At 38.5% G+C, this 17,190-nt stretch overlaps 2 protein-coding genes and 1 pseudogene across 9 annotated transcripts; 1 reads left to right on the forward strand and 2 right to left on the reverse strand.

Annotated features, from left to right (window-relative positions):
* Positions 1–591: 591 nt before the first annotated feature.
* Positions 592–10,810, forward strand: LOC122002784 (SUPPRESSOR OF ABI3-5-like). 8 transcript variants are annotated; one of them, XM_042558105.1, is made up of 16 exons: positions 592–833; positions 1,288–1,420; positions 1,622–1,662; positions 1,925–2,687; positions 2,767–2,838; positions 2,912–3,004; positions 3,075–3,154; positions 3,874–4,027; positions 5,429–5,516; positions 5,577–5,668; positions 5,734–5,802; positions 5,895–6,065; positions 7,909–8,095; positions 8,384–9,346; positions 9,681–9,871; positions 10,362–10,810. In XM_042558105.1, exons 2-16 carry the CDS (start codon positions 1,373–1,375, stop codon positions 10,539–10,541), a joined length of 3,192 nt encoding a protein of 1,063 aa, XP_042414039.1. In that variant the 5' UTR covers positions 592–833; positions 1,288–1,372; the 3' UTR covers positions 10,542–10,810. The 8 variants fall into 8 exon arrangements, 7 of the variants coding, with proteins under 7 accessions (XP_042414039.1, XP_042414036.1, XP_042414038.1 ...); XR_006117721.1 differs by having other exon boundaries at positions 595–1,420; positions 9,704–9,871; positions 10,362–10,500; XM_042558102.1 differs by having other exon boundaries at positions 595–1,420.
* LOC122003134 lies at positions 6,944–7,121 on the reverse strand (annotated as a pseudogene).
* A 2,604-nt stretch (positions 10,811–13,414) lies between the features above and the next one.
* On the reverse strand, positions 13,415–16,943 carry LOC122002785 (maltose excess protein 1-like, chloroplastic). Its single transcript, XM_042558109.1, has 9 exons — positions 16,717–16,943; positions 16,487–16,639; positions 16,109–16,399; positions 15,868–15,957; positions 14,979–15,080; positions 14,769–14,887; positions 14,333–14,395; positions 14,190–14,251; positions 13,415–13,749 (listed from the first exon to the last, which is right to left on the reverse strand). Exons 1-9 carry the CDS (start codon positions 16,909–16,911, stop codon positions 13,667–13,669), a joined length of 1,158 nt encoding a protein of 385 aa, XP_042414043.1. The 5' UTR covers positions 16,912–16,943; the 3' UTR covers positions 13,415–13,666.
* Positions 16,944–17,190: the final 247 nt, after the last annotated feature.

A 17,190-nucleotide genomic window follows, 5' to 3' on the forward strand; every position in this document is an offset into this window, starting at 1 on the left:
GTAGAGCCACGTGTGAATTATAAATTTAAAATATTTTATTAATTAATTATATTTGAATTGATATTAAATGAGACATAATCCATTTATGTGGTAAAAGTAACTTATTTATCCTAAATATTATGGAAGAAATTTTATTCCCTAAAAAATTTATTTTTTAGGAATTCAATTTTTACTCTCACCTGATTATTTACTATTTAAGTATGATGATCCGACTGACATAATCAATTTATGATTTGCTAATTCAAATTATCACCTAGGAGGATCAAAGGAAAGGAATGGATGCCTTTGAGGCTAAGATGCAGCGGAAGAATGATAAGTTATTTTTTAGGTATTTATATGATTCATTTCTCAATTAGGATGTATTTATAGAGAGTTTTTTTTAAAAAAAATATGATGTATAATTATGAGATATTATGTTTTTACAACGTCCGTCGTGAATCCATGTCGATTTATCGTGACAGCAAAATTGAAAAGCTTCTGTGGGTCGATGAATTGACAATTTTGAAAGCACGAGGGCTAATACAAATTATTTATAATTATGGGGTGCGAAGAGAGATTTTCTCAGAATTATATCACTTATTCGAACCCTAATACCTCCCCAGTTACAATCTCCCTTCCGCCTGCCTCCCGACGTGAGATCGCTGCGCGCTTTCTTCCCACCTTCTGCTGCACGAGCAAGTTCCCGCTTCCCCGGCCGACCCCGACGAACTTAGATCGCTCCTTCCTCCGTGCACGGACTCTGCTACGCCATTGAACTGCTCCCTCCCTCCCTCCCCGCACGGACGCCGTGGAGATCTCTTCTCTCGCGCACAACGCCGTCGAACTCCGCTTAGGTAACCTACCTCTGCTCTTCTTGCCCCTTGCGCTCGCAGATCGGACTCGTTCTTCATGTCCGCACCCATCCCAAACGGAAGCGGTGTATGCCGAGTTCGTGTAACAGAGATGCTAAAGATTTTCTGGATTTGTACCATAATTCCAAAGTGGATTGATAGCCATGTACAAGGATAAAGTTTGCAGAATTACTAGAAGCATCTCCTTGTTTGGGTTCCATGCAATTGGTCTAAGCTATTACATTTGATGTTTTCTTTGAGGGCATCAATCTTTCTCTAAAATGGTTACTACGAAACATATGTGATTATTTTCTGAAACTTGGGGGTATTACAAGGTTGTCATTTGCAGCCCGAGGACGGGTGTTTATTAGTTTGCGGATTCAATGCAAAAGGGTTGGCTATGTGGGTAGTTTTTTCATTGACACTGGCATAACAAATCTCTGTGCATGAATTACAGGGTAGATATCCAAACAACCTTCATTCGAAAGTCAAAAAGTGTGAGATCAACAAGAACCTTGCAGGGAATACTGGTGCAAACTGCCATGGATCCTGGGCATTATGGTCGTGAACAAGGATGGGATACTAACAGCGTAATTGCAGTTTCCTCTTTTGTTACCTATAACCAGGATGGTATAGCAGATTATGCACATGACATGTGCCCCATGTTCAATGGCATGCCATTGTAAAAGAACTGTTGAAGAAAGCTGTGGGACAGTTTTTATATGGAGTGGATTTCCCTACCCCTTCCATAAATATTTGATGCTAACTTGCTTATTCTGTTGAATCTACAGGCCTCAGAGGGGTATGGCCCTCCCCACCAGCAGGAGTTTAGGTGAGCATTAATTAATTAATGGAACTTTGTGGGGACTGTCATGACTTCTAGATCTTGTTTTGCCCCATAATCTTATGTTTGTTTCTAAAATGACTTATTTCTTCCTCCTGGATGTGGGGACTCAGAACTTAAGCATTTGAAATCAAGCTTCTATATGATGTAACATTAATCGTTTGGTCTTTCTATTTATTTTAGGCCTCTGCTTAACTGTGTTCATCATATCATTCTGTTTCTCTCTCCATTGTTTAACTTACTATTGCAGGTTCAGTGGATCCTATGGTGGTAGGAGGTTCTTAGCAGATGGATTTCCCAGGGGTTCTGGTTATCCAAGGAACTCTTTCCGTAATGACATGCATGAGAGGGATATTTATCTGCCACCACATGCTCCTGGTGTCTGGTCTCATCCTAGAAGAAATTTTGATGGAGAATATGCACTCGTCAGGGATTCAAGCAAGAATGTTGAACCATATCACGAGATGGATAGTTTTGGTGACCCAGCAAGTTATCGTGAAGCTGATTCTTTTCATGATGTTGATAAGTTTCATGATAGGTACCGGAGCATGGAAAGATACAGTGATGAAGATAGTTATCATGATTATGGATATGACAGACATGGTAGGTTAGCGGATAGAGACCGAGAAGAAGTCTGCAGTGACTACGAAATACGGCATCATTCATCCCATCGAAGTAGGGAAGGTTCTCGAGATAGAGGTTTTGATCATGATCGGTATAACTATGATTCTGATCATGAAAGAAGCAAGAGGGAAGGTAGTTGGCGAAGACATGGATCTCATGATCGCGATCATGAAAAGAGAGGTTTTGGCAGAGAAAAAGATCAAAGTCCATACAGACAACGTGAACGCTCACATTCTCGAGGTCGTGATGACCAATCTAGATCAAGATCTCCTCGAAGTAAAAGTCGTAGAAGCCATAGAGAGGAAAGTTACGATGATGGGTGGTATGAGAGAAATGATAGACGATGGGATTATGATCGTGACGAAAAACGATATAATGACTCTTCTGTGGTATGCTCTAAGTTACATATACTGTACTGTTTTATGTGTATGTCATAGTTAACAAACTTAATTCTCTTTTTTATTGCAGGCTCCATCTGCTACAGTTGTTGTGAAGGGTTTATCACAAAAAACAACTGAAGAAGATTTATATCAAATTCTTGTATGAAATACATTCACAAATGGTTTCTTTGTTGTTTGTGAACAATCAATTTAGTAGTTATAATCTCTGTCAGGCTGAATGGGGACCACTTCGACATGTACGAGTTATTAAAGAGAGAAATTCTGGATCCTCTCGTGGTTTTGCTTTTATCGACTTCCCTGACGTGGTATCTATCTTCCAAACATCTTTCTTTATCTTTCTATGGCTATGTATTTTCCTAACAAACTTATGTGCAGGATGCTGCTCATAAGATGATGGATGGCATGGGAAATAGTGGTCTTGTAATTGATGGAAGGAAGCTATTTTTCGAGTATAGGTACTGACTTTATCTTGAAATTTGTTATTAAAATTGGAAGGTTACATTGGGAATTATCTACGAGATAAATATACTTTTTGGTGGAAAAGTGTATTTAGAAAGTAGAATACAAAATAAATGGACTTCTACTCTTTTGTGATAGGTTCTAGAACTATTACCTAGTTTTTCTTTATTTAGAACTAGTAGGTTTTGCATTTATTCATACAATACAAATCAACCTAGTCATACAGCAAATATGAGTTTGGTGAAATCTGGCATGCTTCTACTTTATCAATCAACAGACACAATGAATTGTGCAATCTAGCAAAACCATGAAAACCAATGACCGGAATGGTTATAGTAGCATTGGCGTTAGTCCAAAATATCAATTCACCACTTCATATTAAAAATTAACCAATCTAGTAGCTAAGTCATACTGCAGTTAAATAATTCCATGAAACAGCTATATGCATTTGTCTAGGTTGATATGCTCAAGATTTGTTGTAATGCATCCAACAAAAAGGATTTGTTGCCTACTTATGCCCGTGTCCACAGAAAGCAATTTATTTTGGCACATGTTATTCAACTTAATCTAATTATTTTTATGCAATATAATAGAAGACTGTTAGCAAGATCTATTTTATGCGTGGAAGAGATTCTATGTTTCTTCCCCAAACTAAAGCATCATATTGGCCGTGCTCTCTGATTGAGCTTTATCCTAATATCCATCTCTGATGCAGTAGTAAGCCAACTGGTGGGAATGGTGCTCCTGTAGGGCAGGAAAGCATGGGTAAATCAAGCTATGGGCATGGGAAAAGCATTACTGCACCATGTGACTGGACATGCCTCATCTGTGGATATTTAAATTTTGCACGGCGAACATCCTGTTTCCAGGTGTGTTTGGCACTTTCTGTTTCTTTTTGTACATTTTATTTTTTTAGTTAAGAGACACTATAAACAATATTTTGAGTTAGGATATCTTGGTAAAATTGGTATTTTTGGTTTCAACGAGTTCAACAAAGAAGTATTTCAGTGAATATATTTCAAAATACTATAATTCAAGAGTTCAAATAAATTTACCAGTATCTTATGTTCCCTTTTCTTTCAGCTGATGTCATATGCTTAGTATCTTCATCACCTTTTAATATTTGGACTCTTCATCTATTTTTCTACATGCCTGTGTCAATTATTGACACACTGAGTGGACACTTGAAATCCCTATTGATCAAGTGTGAAAACCTTTTAGAAATAGCTATATCAGTCTGTTGGACACTAGGGTTCACATTCATATTTGTAACCAAGCCTGAGCTACCTAGTTCATCCTATTATTTTCATGCCTATATATTGCAATAGAGTTGAAAGAAACTTATATTTGTGCATTCATGGGTTACTTTATCAGCACTTACTGAAACATACGCCCCTTTGTAAAGGTTAGAATATTAAAATTGCCATTTCATGTAGACTGTGGTCCAATTTGCTAATCATCTCAATTATTATCTTTAGTAAAAGGTCTTTGCATGGAATGAACTTATTATTTATTCAATCTCTTTCTGGACATAAGACATGTTTTTTTTGGCCAGTCATGTAACTTAAAAATTGTATTCTGGAATCAACTTCTAATAGGTCCAAAACAATTTTCTATATGTTTAAATATTTTAAATGGAATTTTGCTGCCAAAACAAGGCATGTAGCATAAAAATGCACTCTGGAATTAATTTCTAATAGGTTCAAAACATTCTTTTTTTATACATTTAAATATTTTAAAAGTCTACTGCTCAAATGAAGTTGCAAAGCTTACAACTATTTGTAGGTTTCCAGTTTCGAGTCATTTTTTCAAGTTGGTATTCCTATATTATCCTTTTGGTGATGTATGCTATTTTCATTACTTTATATTGTGCTTCTGTCTGCAGATTATTTTGACACTTTGCTTTAATTTCCAATTTGTTTTTGTTATGTGCCATGTATTCTATCTCTTTGGTTTTTTTCCCTCAGGAATTATGCTTTTGCTATTTCTGTGTTATTTTTCTGAATTAGCAACTTGGGGTGGAAGTTTTTTTGGCCTGTGCACAACATTTTGTTGGCAATTGTTGCCAATAGTCTTGTTGATTATAATAGAATTTACTCAATGACATCTTACAGGACTTCTTATTGAAGCAACTTTAATTTAGGCAATATGATATGGGTATTTCTTTTGTTTGAGAAGAATATATTTATTTCTCATGGTCACATCTATAGCCCATTCATATTCTGTTGGATTTTGTTAAGATCTCTGAGTAATTTTCATTTTTCTTCCAGTGCAATGAAGCTCGTACTAAGGATGCTCCTCCAGCTGATATAGCAAGCACAAATCCAGCATCATCAGGGAAGAGGGGTTCTGATCTAGGTATGCCATTTCTTTAGATTAAAATTTTCGCATGGTTACTAATCAATATTTCATTTTCAGGTCCTACACATGTTTTAGTTGTACGGGGGTTGGATGAAAATGCAGATGAAGAAATGCTTCGTTATGAATTTGCCAAACACGCTCCTGTTAAGGTAACAAATACAGTATTAGAATGTTATGCTTTTCTTAGTTGTTAACTTACTCTTTTCATTTGTAGGATCTTCGCCTTGTCAGAGATAAATTCACCCATGTGTCTCGGGGATTTGCTTTTGTGCATTTTCACTCGGTATTAACATATTCAATATACCTATATAATATATATTTTACATTTGCCCTTGTGACAGGCTACAACAATTCAATTTGGGGTTGGATGTTTAGGTGGAAGATGCAACTAAAGCTCTTGCAGCTACAAACGGAACAACGCTGGAGAAGAACGGTCAAGTCTTACGTGTAGCATATGCTAAAAGTATTCATGGACCTGGATCTGGGGCTCCACAATCAAGCAGTCTTGCGGCAGCTGCTATTGAGGCAGCAACATTTGCTCAACAGGTCATTTTCTATTTCCCATACTGCTATTGAGGTGCCTTGGGATTGCTGATATAATTTTGTGCTGTCAATAGTGTCTAGGGTTTGCAAATTTTAAATATCAGATAACCTTAATTTCTACCATATTTTTAGCAGCATTACCTCTATGGTCTTTCTAGTTGTGCCGTTTATTACTTTTTCGATATTTGCCTTTTTCTCATCAGATTCTTTTAGTTCGGAAAGACATGCATCATGAGTAGTGTTAGGTATATATGCATGCATGTATAGATTTGCTAGCATTGATTGATTGGTGTTTTCTTTATTTAGTCATCTTTGATATTAGTTTCTTGTATGTTTTGATGTTTGGTATGTCTCCAAGATGTTCGAGAAGGTTCATGTATGCTATGTTAAATTTTGCAATTTTTAAAGAATTTGATGGTGTTTCTTGTATGAGACTCGGTACTGGGAAGTTATTAGCTCACCGCTCAATCCTATGGTAGGGACACTTGTGAAAGAAACTAAATGTTTTTGGATGTATTCTTTTGACTAATATTTTGAATTAGCTGTTAACTTTTCTGTTCGGTGGCAATTAGTTCTAGCTGCCAATTTTCGTGTTAGAATGATTATGCTGTGTCTATTATTGATTTTTTTCCTGTACTCTAAAAGTGGATTTCTCACAGGTGCTTAACAACCTTCAATAATGCACTATACGAGCTTTGCTTCTAAGTGTGTTTTAAGAACTGTTTTGACATGATATCCTGCTTATGTAGAAAGATGATAATGCAAGATGAATGTGGGACTTTTTAATAAAACTAGCCATCGTGTACATGCACGTGTTGCATGTGTAATATAATACATGAATATGTGTAAATTAGTGCCCTAGGCCCATAAATTGGACTTGGTAAGGGTGCGTCAGGCCATGCAGTAGTGCAATGCAAGGGCGTCGCTCGAGAATCCCAACAGTAAGCTATTGTAACGAACTCTCCCTTATACAAAATTAATTTAATTTTTTACATTAGATATTAAATTGATAAGAACAGATACTATACTTGATCTTAGTTAAAAGGCCTAGAAAGGTATGCTTTCTAACGTCACCGGCCTAAGGTATTTATAAAAGTTTCTCCACTCGCGGTATTGTCAATCCTAAGATGTGAGAAATTAAAGAGAACCATGACAATGTATATTTTTTATATAAAAAAGATAACATTAACGTAATTTCATTTTGGACCACCAAAATTAGTTAGTAAATGTTCCAGATTCTGAATAAAATAGGAAGATAAATAAAACACTAGATGAATATTTACTATGAAAAAATAAGTTTAGATGATACAAATGTGGTTGTACACGAGTAACAGATTCAGAAAGTTGAATCTTGGAGATGAATGAATGAGCGGTAGTGTTCGAGTCCAAAGAAAACTCTAGTAGTTAATGTAATTAAAAAGTGCCTTGAAAGATATGAATATTATTATTAACACATTTTCATATAACATTCAATTAAGAGATAAGATCTAAGTTAAGTGACTCCAAATAGTTGGGACATGGGATACAACTTATTGATGGCAATGGCTGTTTTTCATGTTCACTCTTTTAAAATCTTTGAGTACATAAGATATCAGAAAATTACCAATTTTCTTCCGTTTTAGTCTCTTTTTGTAGAACTATTCAAATAGGGCGTACATTTTCTTTAATTCTATAACATTTTTCATCACATATGTTCTATGTTGGAGTAGCATTAAAAAATTATGTGCTTAGAAAGTTTTGATAAAAATACTAATAATTATTCTCTCAGAGTTCATTCTTGCCAGAATAGGACTCCTATGTTGTAACTTCTGTTTAGTAGTAATGGTAATATTTTTCTTTCTTTTAGTACGATGCTGTTGGTTGGGCACCAAAGGAGTACAACCCAGATAAAAAACAATCTACAGCTGGGCTTGGGCAAAGTAATGCGGAAGCTCTGGAACATGGTTCTGCACCACAATCTGGTTTTGTGTGGGATGATAAGTCTGGCTATTACTATGATGCGGCCTCTGGCTTCTATTATGATGGAAATACTGGTGAGTCCATTAAGATAATAACAAGATTGAAGGACAACCATTTGTCTTTTTGGTAATATTTTTGCAGTAGTTTTATATTATATCGATGCCTTTCTTTGGTAAATGCAGACTGGAATTTAATGTGCAACATATGATTTTTAGTGTATATTTAGTGCATCTACACTCTTTTGTTATCTGTGTTCCATAATTTAAGTAGATATATGCATATAATATTAGTATATATTTTTATAATATTGGAGCAGATGCTGATATTTTCACGATCCCCATTTGTTATATTGTCTTATGCAGGTCTTTACTATGATGGGAACAATGGGGTTTGGTATTCTTTTGATGATCAAACTCAGCAGTATGTACCTTGTAATGAGCAGAGCAATAACAAGGCAGTTGGAGACACAACAAATGAAACTTCAAAGACTTCAGATGCAACCACAAGCAAAAAAGTTGTGATATCTGCACCTGCAACTACAGTGAAATCAAGTGAAAAAGCTTCATTGCCTGATGCAGTTCAGGCTGCTGCTGCAGCAGCGTTAGCAGCAGAGAAAAGAGAAAAAGAAAAATCTAGAGAGATAAAGTTGGCATCCAAAAGTAGTCTTTTAGCAAATAAGAAGAAGATGAATAATGTCCTGACAATGTGGAAGCAAAGAAACCATGAGGGGCAGTCAGCCCATGTAGTTCTCGATGACAAGGAACCAATGAATTTTACCGATGATAAAGCAAACAATTCTTACTCTGCACCTGGAGCATCAACTGCAAAAAACAAGACAAAAGCTGATTCTGCAAGTTTGAATAGCTCAGTTCATCCATCTTTATCTGCTAGCCGTGGGGCTGTTCATGTTGTTACTTCTGAAGCACTGAACACTGATTCACAGATTAAGCCGAGACCTGTTAGTAGTTCAGGGGGCACAATCATGGGTGTTATAAGAGGTTCTGGAAAAGGGATTATAAAGCCTGATACAGCTTTTCCTGTCTGTGTCACTGGAGGTACCTCACTCACTACTGCAACAGCACACCCAACAGAAACAACATCCACTAGCACACCCTTCAAGACTGATGCCTCAGCGCTGGGTTCATATGCATCATCTTCATCTGCTGGACGTGGAAAACGCAGGTTTTCGGAGGCACCAGTGCAATCTGTTTCCAGAGATCAACCTCAGTCAACTTATAGAGATAGGGCAGCTGAAAGAAGAAATCTTTATGGTTCATCATCTGCTACAGGGGATGATTCGTCAGATATGGGATATGGGGATTCAAGTAAGCATTGAAAATTATCTTCCCTTTGATGACTGTATATCATGTTCATTTGCAATTTGCAATATTTGTGTTTAAAATTCTTCTGTTAGTCGCACTGCCATGTCACCCACCTAAAAATTTGTCTGTGCCCCTTTTTCTTCATCTTGTAAAATTTTATTGGCAGCTAATTTTTTTACTTCATTCCTGTAAGAATTTAGACATGGTAACTTAGATATGTTCATAATTTCTGGCACTAGTTTCCCAATCACTTGTCAACCTTCCAAATCAATAGTTGATTATTCTGGTATGCTTGTCAATATATATATTCACATGCTGGAAATGGCTTTATTTGAAGATTGTGATTACCCATTTCGAAAGGGTTCTTTATCAGTAACGGGAGCGATGCCCTTTCCCCCTGGAGTTGGAGGATGGGCTGCTGGCGATACAAGTGATGCTGAGAATTATGAAGTGATCACTTCTGATCGAGCTCTTGATGAAAACAATGTGGGAAACCGGATGCTTCGCAATATGGGTTGGCAAGGACTGGTAACTCCCTTTCTTTATGTTTTGTGCCCATTTTTATTCTGCATTATCTCAACCAGCTATTTTTTGCGTGGCATGTTTGCATCAGAAACTCACAATATTTCTCCCATGTAATGGTCTAGATTTTCTGCGGATCATTCTCTCCTTTTCGCCTCCGCCTAATATGCCCTTTAGGAAGCATGTTTTCACCTATCAGATAAAGTGATACGAAATCGTGATACAGAATACTTAAGAAGATTTGTAGATTTCATGTTTTACGGTTCTCAATTATTAGGTTTTGGTTCAAACTACAATCAGAACAAAATCTTTCATCTTACAATAGGATAGTAAAGGTAGTTCCATCGATAAAGCTGAGATGACCGCCCATTGAAAGTTACTCTGTGCAGTGAGGGTATTTTGTATTTTACACTACTATGGTTTCCTCGTCCTGACATCAGTTTCGGTGGTTGGCTTCTTGCCCCCCTTTTGTTTCTTTAAACTTCTGAGCGAGCAGGGACTTGGCAAAGACAGCAGTGGCATCAAGGAGCCTGTCCAGGCAAAAGCTGTGGATGGTAGGTCGGGGCTTGGAAGCCAGCAGAGGAAAACTGACCCATCACTAGAGGCACAAGCTGGTGATAGCTATCGAACCATCATTCAGAAGAAAGCTATGGCGAGATTCAGAGATATGGCATAAGTAGATCAACATTGATGATATCAGTTATAAATACTACAATTGCTGTAGATTCTGAAACCTTCTTCGAGATTTGTCTCTGCAAATATCCTGTTTATCATTTATGGCTTATCTCTAGCTATGCCGTAACAATTGTGGATCAAGTTAGAGTTGCTGGATTCATGCCTGTTTGAGGTAACTTTATAAGCCGACTTGCTGCTGCCTTTCTTCGCTGTTGGCTATTAAAACAATGAGACATGATTTGAATGGCTCAAATAAAAAATATTATTTTATTTTTTGCGTAAATAATGTTATCAATTTACTCTTACCTAAAAATTCAATTAGATGGAAGAAAATTTTATAAAATCTAAACGAAACAAGTATCAATGGTTTTGAATTTCAATATTACGCTATTCGAATGTCAATTAGGGTGTGTTGCAAGATCTTGATCCATGGTTTTGAATTTCAATTACGCTCTTCGAATGTCAATTAGGGTGTGCTGCAAGATAATGATTTTTTTTTTAAGAACTGGACACCCTCTGAATTCTCGAAAGACACCACACCCCTTGGGGCTCAAGTAGCGTACATCACAAGATGTCTTGGTGCACTCATTGCCACTCAATGAAAGCATGATTTAGAACGTTCTTTTATCATAATTCAATGAGGATCCGATGCAGTACAAAGCAAAGCGGAAAAACTGAATTTAAAAGTTGTTCTTCCAAAAGAAAATATTAACATTCTCATAAACACCCAACCTAGACCCGTCATAACACATCCGTCTTTAAAGGGTTTTGTTTCATAAATACTCATTAAAGGGATTTGTTTCAAGTAGGCCAATTGTGCCAGTTGATGAGGTCGGTCAGTTCGTCTACCGAGAGCGTTGAAACAACTGACGGAGGAAGCCGACAGGAAAAAAAAAAGAAGATAATAATCTTGTATTAATTTTAATCTAGATTTATTGCATCATAATCAAAATCAATATGAATAGATAGTATAAGATAGTATTTTCAAAATTACTATATTTATGGTTGTAATTATATTTATTACTATTGTATATCATATTTATTTATTTATTTATTCATTTTACTCTATTTCACTAACTCTTCTGTTGGGGCACACTTGACTCATTTCAGCTCACCAACCCATGCAAACCACCCGCTCATTCTTTTAATTCCTACACCCCAACACGCGAGCCACTGGTAGTTAGAGTTAGTTGCACCCGGACTCCACTACTTAAGGCGCCAAAACTTGCAACTTCCCTTTCCCCTAGCATTCTGAAATGGCCGAGGTCGGCCCCTCCCCAGTCGTCCCCTTCCTCCTAGTTGCCGCCCTTGCCATGTTCATCTGCCGCGAAGACCTTAGAAATGGGTACGACTACGTGTCGGGGGTCCAGGACAAGACGGTCTTGTTCCTCGTCATCCTCCCGATGATCGGGTTCTTCGCCATGCAGTCGTCGACCGAGAAAATTGTCATCCCGATCGCCTTCTGCACCGTCGTCTTCCTGCTTCGGACCCAGCTCCTCGGCCCCATCGTGGTTCTCGTGCTCATCCATCTCCTCAGCAAGTGGTATCGCACGCCGAAGCAGCGGTCAGCGTTTATTTGGGAGGAGGAGGAAGGCGGCGGTGGCGGCGATGGGAAGGGCGGGATGGGTTGGTTTTTGTTCCTGCTGCTCTGCCCTTACCTCTATGACTGGTTTTATGAGGGTGAGGGGTCTCCCTGGCTTGGCTTTTGCTGTGCTATTGCCTTCATGGTCTATTTCAATGCCATGTGAAGAGGCTGAAGAGGGCAATTTGAGGGGAGGCAAGGGCGAAATTTGAAATATGGAACTCAATTTCAAACAAGATCAAATGTAACATATACAAAATTTGATTTGATTGAATTGTATATCATCGTAATAATACTATAATATATATATTTTTTAATCGAGGTACGATCGTAATGTGAATTAGATCAAACAATTTAAAACAAGCGACAATTTACCAAGTTGGCGCGAAGCTACTCGAGTGTGTGTCTCTAACTTGTCGACGGTTTGAGTTCTCGATCACAAAGCAAAAGAATGTGCTCCCGATATGGCCAATGGATGATATCGATGAAATCGACTAATTTATAATCCCTACCTTCTACATCACTTAGACTAGTAGGAGTATTTCAGAGTGGTGATGCCTGGTTGATTGATCTGATCAAGCGATTTGGGTAGGATGGATCGATTAGTTTGAAAGTTGGATGAGCTAGTTAGGTCGGTAGAACCAAACAAACTGCTGGTTGGTCAGGCAGATTTGAGTCAGGTGAGCTTGGTCATGCCCATCAAGATCGGCCGTTTCCTTCAGTGGCTGACTGGTCAGACTGATTGAGTCGGGTGATACTTTCACAGTGCTATATACATAGTTGATTCTACCCAGCTGATCGGACAACCTCTCGCTAAACTACATCCCAGCATCCAGTTAAGAACTTTGCACTGATTCCATCTGGTCGAAGCAAGTTGAGTGTTTCGAAGTCTCACGCCCGTCTCAACATCCAGTTTTCGTCTCTCTCGTGCACCTATTTAGTGTTTGATCTTTAGGCCTGAATTAAATAGAATGGCACGGTGATCCGATAGCCATTGATCGTCTACTTCTCAACTGATAAAGAATCTATCTGGTTTAGCCATTGGAGGAGGATTTCAATGGTCGCGCCAAGTTAAATGATCCTTCGGAACTAGGCATGAACTGCATACCGAATAGTCTTGTAGCTGTGCATCTCTCCTAAAGATAGCGTGACATTGAAATCACCTCCTAACATCTTCAAAGAAACAGCCTTTGAGACTATCAACTATAGGACCATACACATTTGTGGTTATAACTTTGTACCGCCAAATCTTCAAGGTGACGTTTAATAGTTTAGCATGCTGCAGGAGAAGCTGTTTGAATCAACACATAGCATTAATGGAACACAGAAATAAGGTCGATCTGGAACTCTGGTTGCTAACCAAGAACAATTTGGACTTAAAAGGAAATTTCATCAATGAGCAAGATGATCCTCTAGTCACTGGAATAATCATCGACAAAGTTAAAAGGAACAACAAAATGAAAAGCTCGGTGCATAAGAAGCGAGAGAGTTGCGACTTTTGGATGGCTGTAAATGAACCTGTGTCAGGTCCCAAGCAGTACCAGTTAAGTCGCAGAAAACAGTTCTTGCAATGACTTCAGTGGCGAACTGTATTGATGTACTTTTCCATCTCTCCATAGTGCTATTCCTAATTGCGATGGAAACAACAAACTGAAGTAAGCCAAATGCTACACAATTTGATCGGTAATGGGAGAGGCACAGTTTGTATCATATCAACAAAAGGAAACTTGTTCAGTTCATGAACTTTGTTACTTGTGAACTAATTTTTTTCAAGTTACGATATCGAGATTCAGCTTTCTCAAATACCAAACACAGAAAGGGAAAACATAGTTATCGTCTGCTCCTACAGTTGGCACAAACAAATTCTACTCGTCAAAAAGAAAACGAAACAACTTTAACTTTCAAGAAGGGGATTTAATAAAAGAAATCGCATGGTTGTTAGAAGTTGAGGCATCAAAACTAGTGTTTGAAATGCTGCACAATTTGATCGGCAATCAGAGAGGAGCAGTTTGTATCATGTCATTGCAATATACGGAAAACAATTTACGCCAAAGATAAAGTGAGAACCTGTCCAAATATATAAGCTCAAAGTTGCACCTAGGAAGAAAGTCCAACTGATACTCTTGAAACTGCAATATAAGATTTCAAGAAATATCACAATGAACATCCACACCAATCACAAAGCTAAAGCTTGAGAGCTAGAAGCTTACTAGTACATGCAGGCCAAATTACCCCAGCCATGTAGAAATGACGCCCAAGATGCTCCAGTGAACCTGAACCCACATAAGAATATTTGATTATTTCTCAGGATGCATGATAAGGATGACAATATATTCCAAGCACACATATGAGTCCTTGATATATTTGCATCCACAAACCTTTACTATTTCAGATCAACTATGATTGCATTCGATACTATGCAGTCATATCCACCCTCAGCATACAATGCCATTCTCATATATAAACACAAGCAAATTTCCGATAGGGGAATTGTACAAAACAGATGCTCTATAAGCACTATCACATTTATTTGCACGATCTTCATAAAGGGCAAAAAAATTAACATCATAAGGTAAAATAAACAGTGGATAAGATTAAAAAACTGTGAACGTCTGAGAAGTGAGAATAATTGAGAAGATTATCTACCATATCAAGTCACGGATGAATAGCGCACGAGGAATCATAAGACCATTCCCAATCATGCCAAGCAAGATAGTGAAAGCTGATAAGCCTTTGATGTTATCTGGATTGAGATAAGTTGTCCACTGCAACAGAAACAACTAAGCTGCATTGACGTGCCATATGAAAACAGAAGATGTGAACTTGACATAGATATAAAGAAAAGCCTGCTCATACCATTTGTGCAATTGGCATCCACATAAACAATAGAGTGGCAATCCATGCAGATATTGACCTGATGAATGCCACCATTTTCTCAGGGAGCTTCCTCATTCGAGCCTGCATGTCTTAGTTACTGCAGAATCAAGCATTGTCCACAAAACATAAACAGTTAAAATGTTTAAGATAATGATGCCAAACATTGTTGCAAGTAAATGTCTATTTCCTGTTTTACTACAGACTAAGAAATTGCAAAATGTTTTACAAGGAAATTTTTAAGTGAATTACTGCAAACTCAATGACAATAATAGATTGTGGTATTAAACATTATCAATCATCCTGCTCACTGCTCGCTACCTCTAAGCTATACATAAATCACCCAGTAGCTCAATCAGTTCAGTTCTCAGCCAAATCAGTTCAGATCTCTTTTGAGCAGTGACTGCTTGGCATTCTTCTCTTCTAGTAACAAGCTGCCTTCTTTACTTTGCTACTCCAAATGGCTATGTATTACAAGAACACAGTGTATGTCTTTCACAAGAATTTAACTATTGAGCATTGGATATCTTGGGAAGTGGCTATACATTTTCAAATAAGATAAACAGAGAACCGCTCTACCTTGAAGGAGCCTGAATGTTCGTGTGATAATATTTTAAAATGTTTATAACAGAATATAAGGATGGCCAATAAAATCCGCAGTTAGATGAATAGCAAAGCAAATTTTACTTACACAGTTAGAAAGGTCAAAATATTCAGTATTTTTAAGTTCTAAAGCTGTTATCAATTACTTTGAAGCTCAATGGAAGGATAGAGAAATAGTTGATACGTACAGCTTTTGTTGTTATTCTATAAACTGTAAAAATGCATGGTAAACTAATCTCTATGACATATGCCCGGCTAAGATGCATACCAGGATAATAGCTCCTAGTGCTATGACAAAAGATATGACTCCAGGCAAGATGCTTTTTGGAAGGAATGGAACAAATGTCGACCACATCACCTGCAAATCCCAATAAACACTATGCGATAACTTGGATCATTCCTAGGCAAAAAATTGCCCTGACAATTGTGGTATTAAATAGGCATTTTCGACAGTTTTCTCACTGGATTGGCATGGGAATCTCAAGTCATAAAGGCTCAACTGGGCTCACCTGAGGAAGAACAGAGATCCCAGCAACCGTAATGAAGTCTTCCCAGACCAGCCACAGCCCGGCACTTAGCCAGCCAAAGTAGTTCACAAAGTTCAAGACGAGGCCCGACACCACGAGCACTGAGATAACCGCGAAGTACGGAAGGCTCATGGCCTGGGCCATCGCGAGCTGCCCTAGGACGACATAGATCGACAAGACACCCAGCGTCTGGACCACAATCGCCTCCACCTCCTTCTTCTTGGCGAAGTACGACAGCAACGTCATGTTCCCAAGAAGCCCCGTCAGCATCCCCTGCCACGTTAACATCGGTATTTCATCATCAACCTCACCGGAAGTATTTGGGCGAAGGACTAAATCGACGGAGAAGCGGCGGCTCACTAGCCAGGGGACAGCGAGAAGAGCAGCCTTGTTGCCGGAGATGAGGTTGTTGTAGTTGAGGAGAATCTGGGGAATCTGAATCAGTAGGAAAGGGATGTTGGAAGCCCCGGCGAACCTGGCTGTGAGGGTATCCCATTGCCGCAGCCCGGCGGCCTGATGGCGTTCGGAACCATAAAGACGACATTTTGGGTGGAATAGGAGGAGAAATATCAGACCTAGGCCAGTCATACCTCCTCGGAGGACGGTGTCGAAGTCGTACGAGAGGCGGCCGCGGGGCAGGGACGGCGCCGGCGGCGGATGCGGAGATTACGGGAGTTCAACGCCCGATGTGCGGGAGGATAGAACGGATGGTTTAAAGGGGTTAAAAGGCGGAGGCTGAGAGAGGCGGCGGAGAGCGAGACCGACGGCGACGACGCCGGCAGCATTTCCGATGGAAGAGCGGAAGTGAAAGCACCGAGAACACTGTGAGCCGTGAAGAATTGATAAGGTCGGTCCGCGGGATTCCCTCCAAGTCACTCTCATCTAGACCGTTAATTTCTACTAATTCAAATCCCAAACGTTCATGTAAATCTTTCACAATCTCTTACATTATTCAAATTTACTAATTTTTAATTTTGCAAATTGCTTTTTTATTTTTTTTTATAATGGATCAAATCGATTAATCCTAAAATGACTCCCACATAAATTTTTAATTGACGGTAAAT

This window comes from Zingiber officinale, chromosome 7A, assembly GCF_018446385.1.
Source record: "Zingiber officinale cultivar Zhangliang chromosome 7A, Zo_v1.1, whole genome shotgun sequence".
NCBI lineage: Eukaryota > Viridiplantae > Streptophyta > Magnoliopsida > Zingiberales > Zingiberaceae > Zingiber > Zingiber officinale.

Coding starts and splice junctions, on each gene's coding strand:
- LOC122002784 (XM_042558102.1), top strand. CDS start 1,277: ATGAATTACAGGGTAGATATCCAAACAACCTTCATTCGAAAGTCAAAA. Junction 3,005..3,074: donor TTATCGACTTCCCTGACGTG/GTATCTATCTTC, acceptor ACTTATGTGCAG/GATGCTGCTCATAAGATGAT. Junction 3,155..3,873: donor AAGCTATTTTTCGAGTATAG/GTACTGACTTTA, acceptor TCTCTGATGCAG/TAGTAAGCCAACTGGTGGGA.
- LOC122002785 (XM_042558109.1), bottom strand. CDS start 16,911: ATGCTGCCGGCGTCGTCGCCGTCGGTCTCGCTCTCCGCCGCCTCTCTC. Junction 14,252..14,332: donor AATTTGGCCTGCATGTACTA/GTAAGCTTCTAG, acceptor CTTATATTGCAG/TTTCAAGAGTATCAGTTGGA. Junction 13,750..14,189: donor GAGCTTATATATTTGGACAG/GTTCTCACTTTA, acceptor CATCGCAATTAG/GAATAGCACTATGGAGAGAT.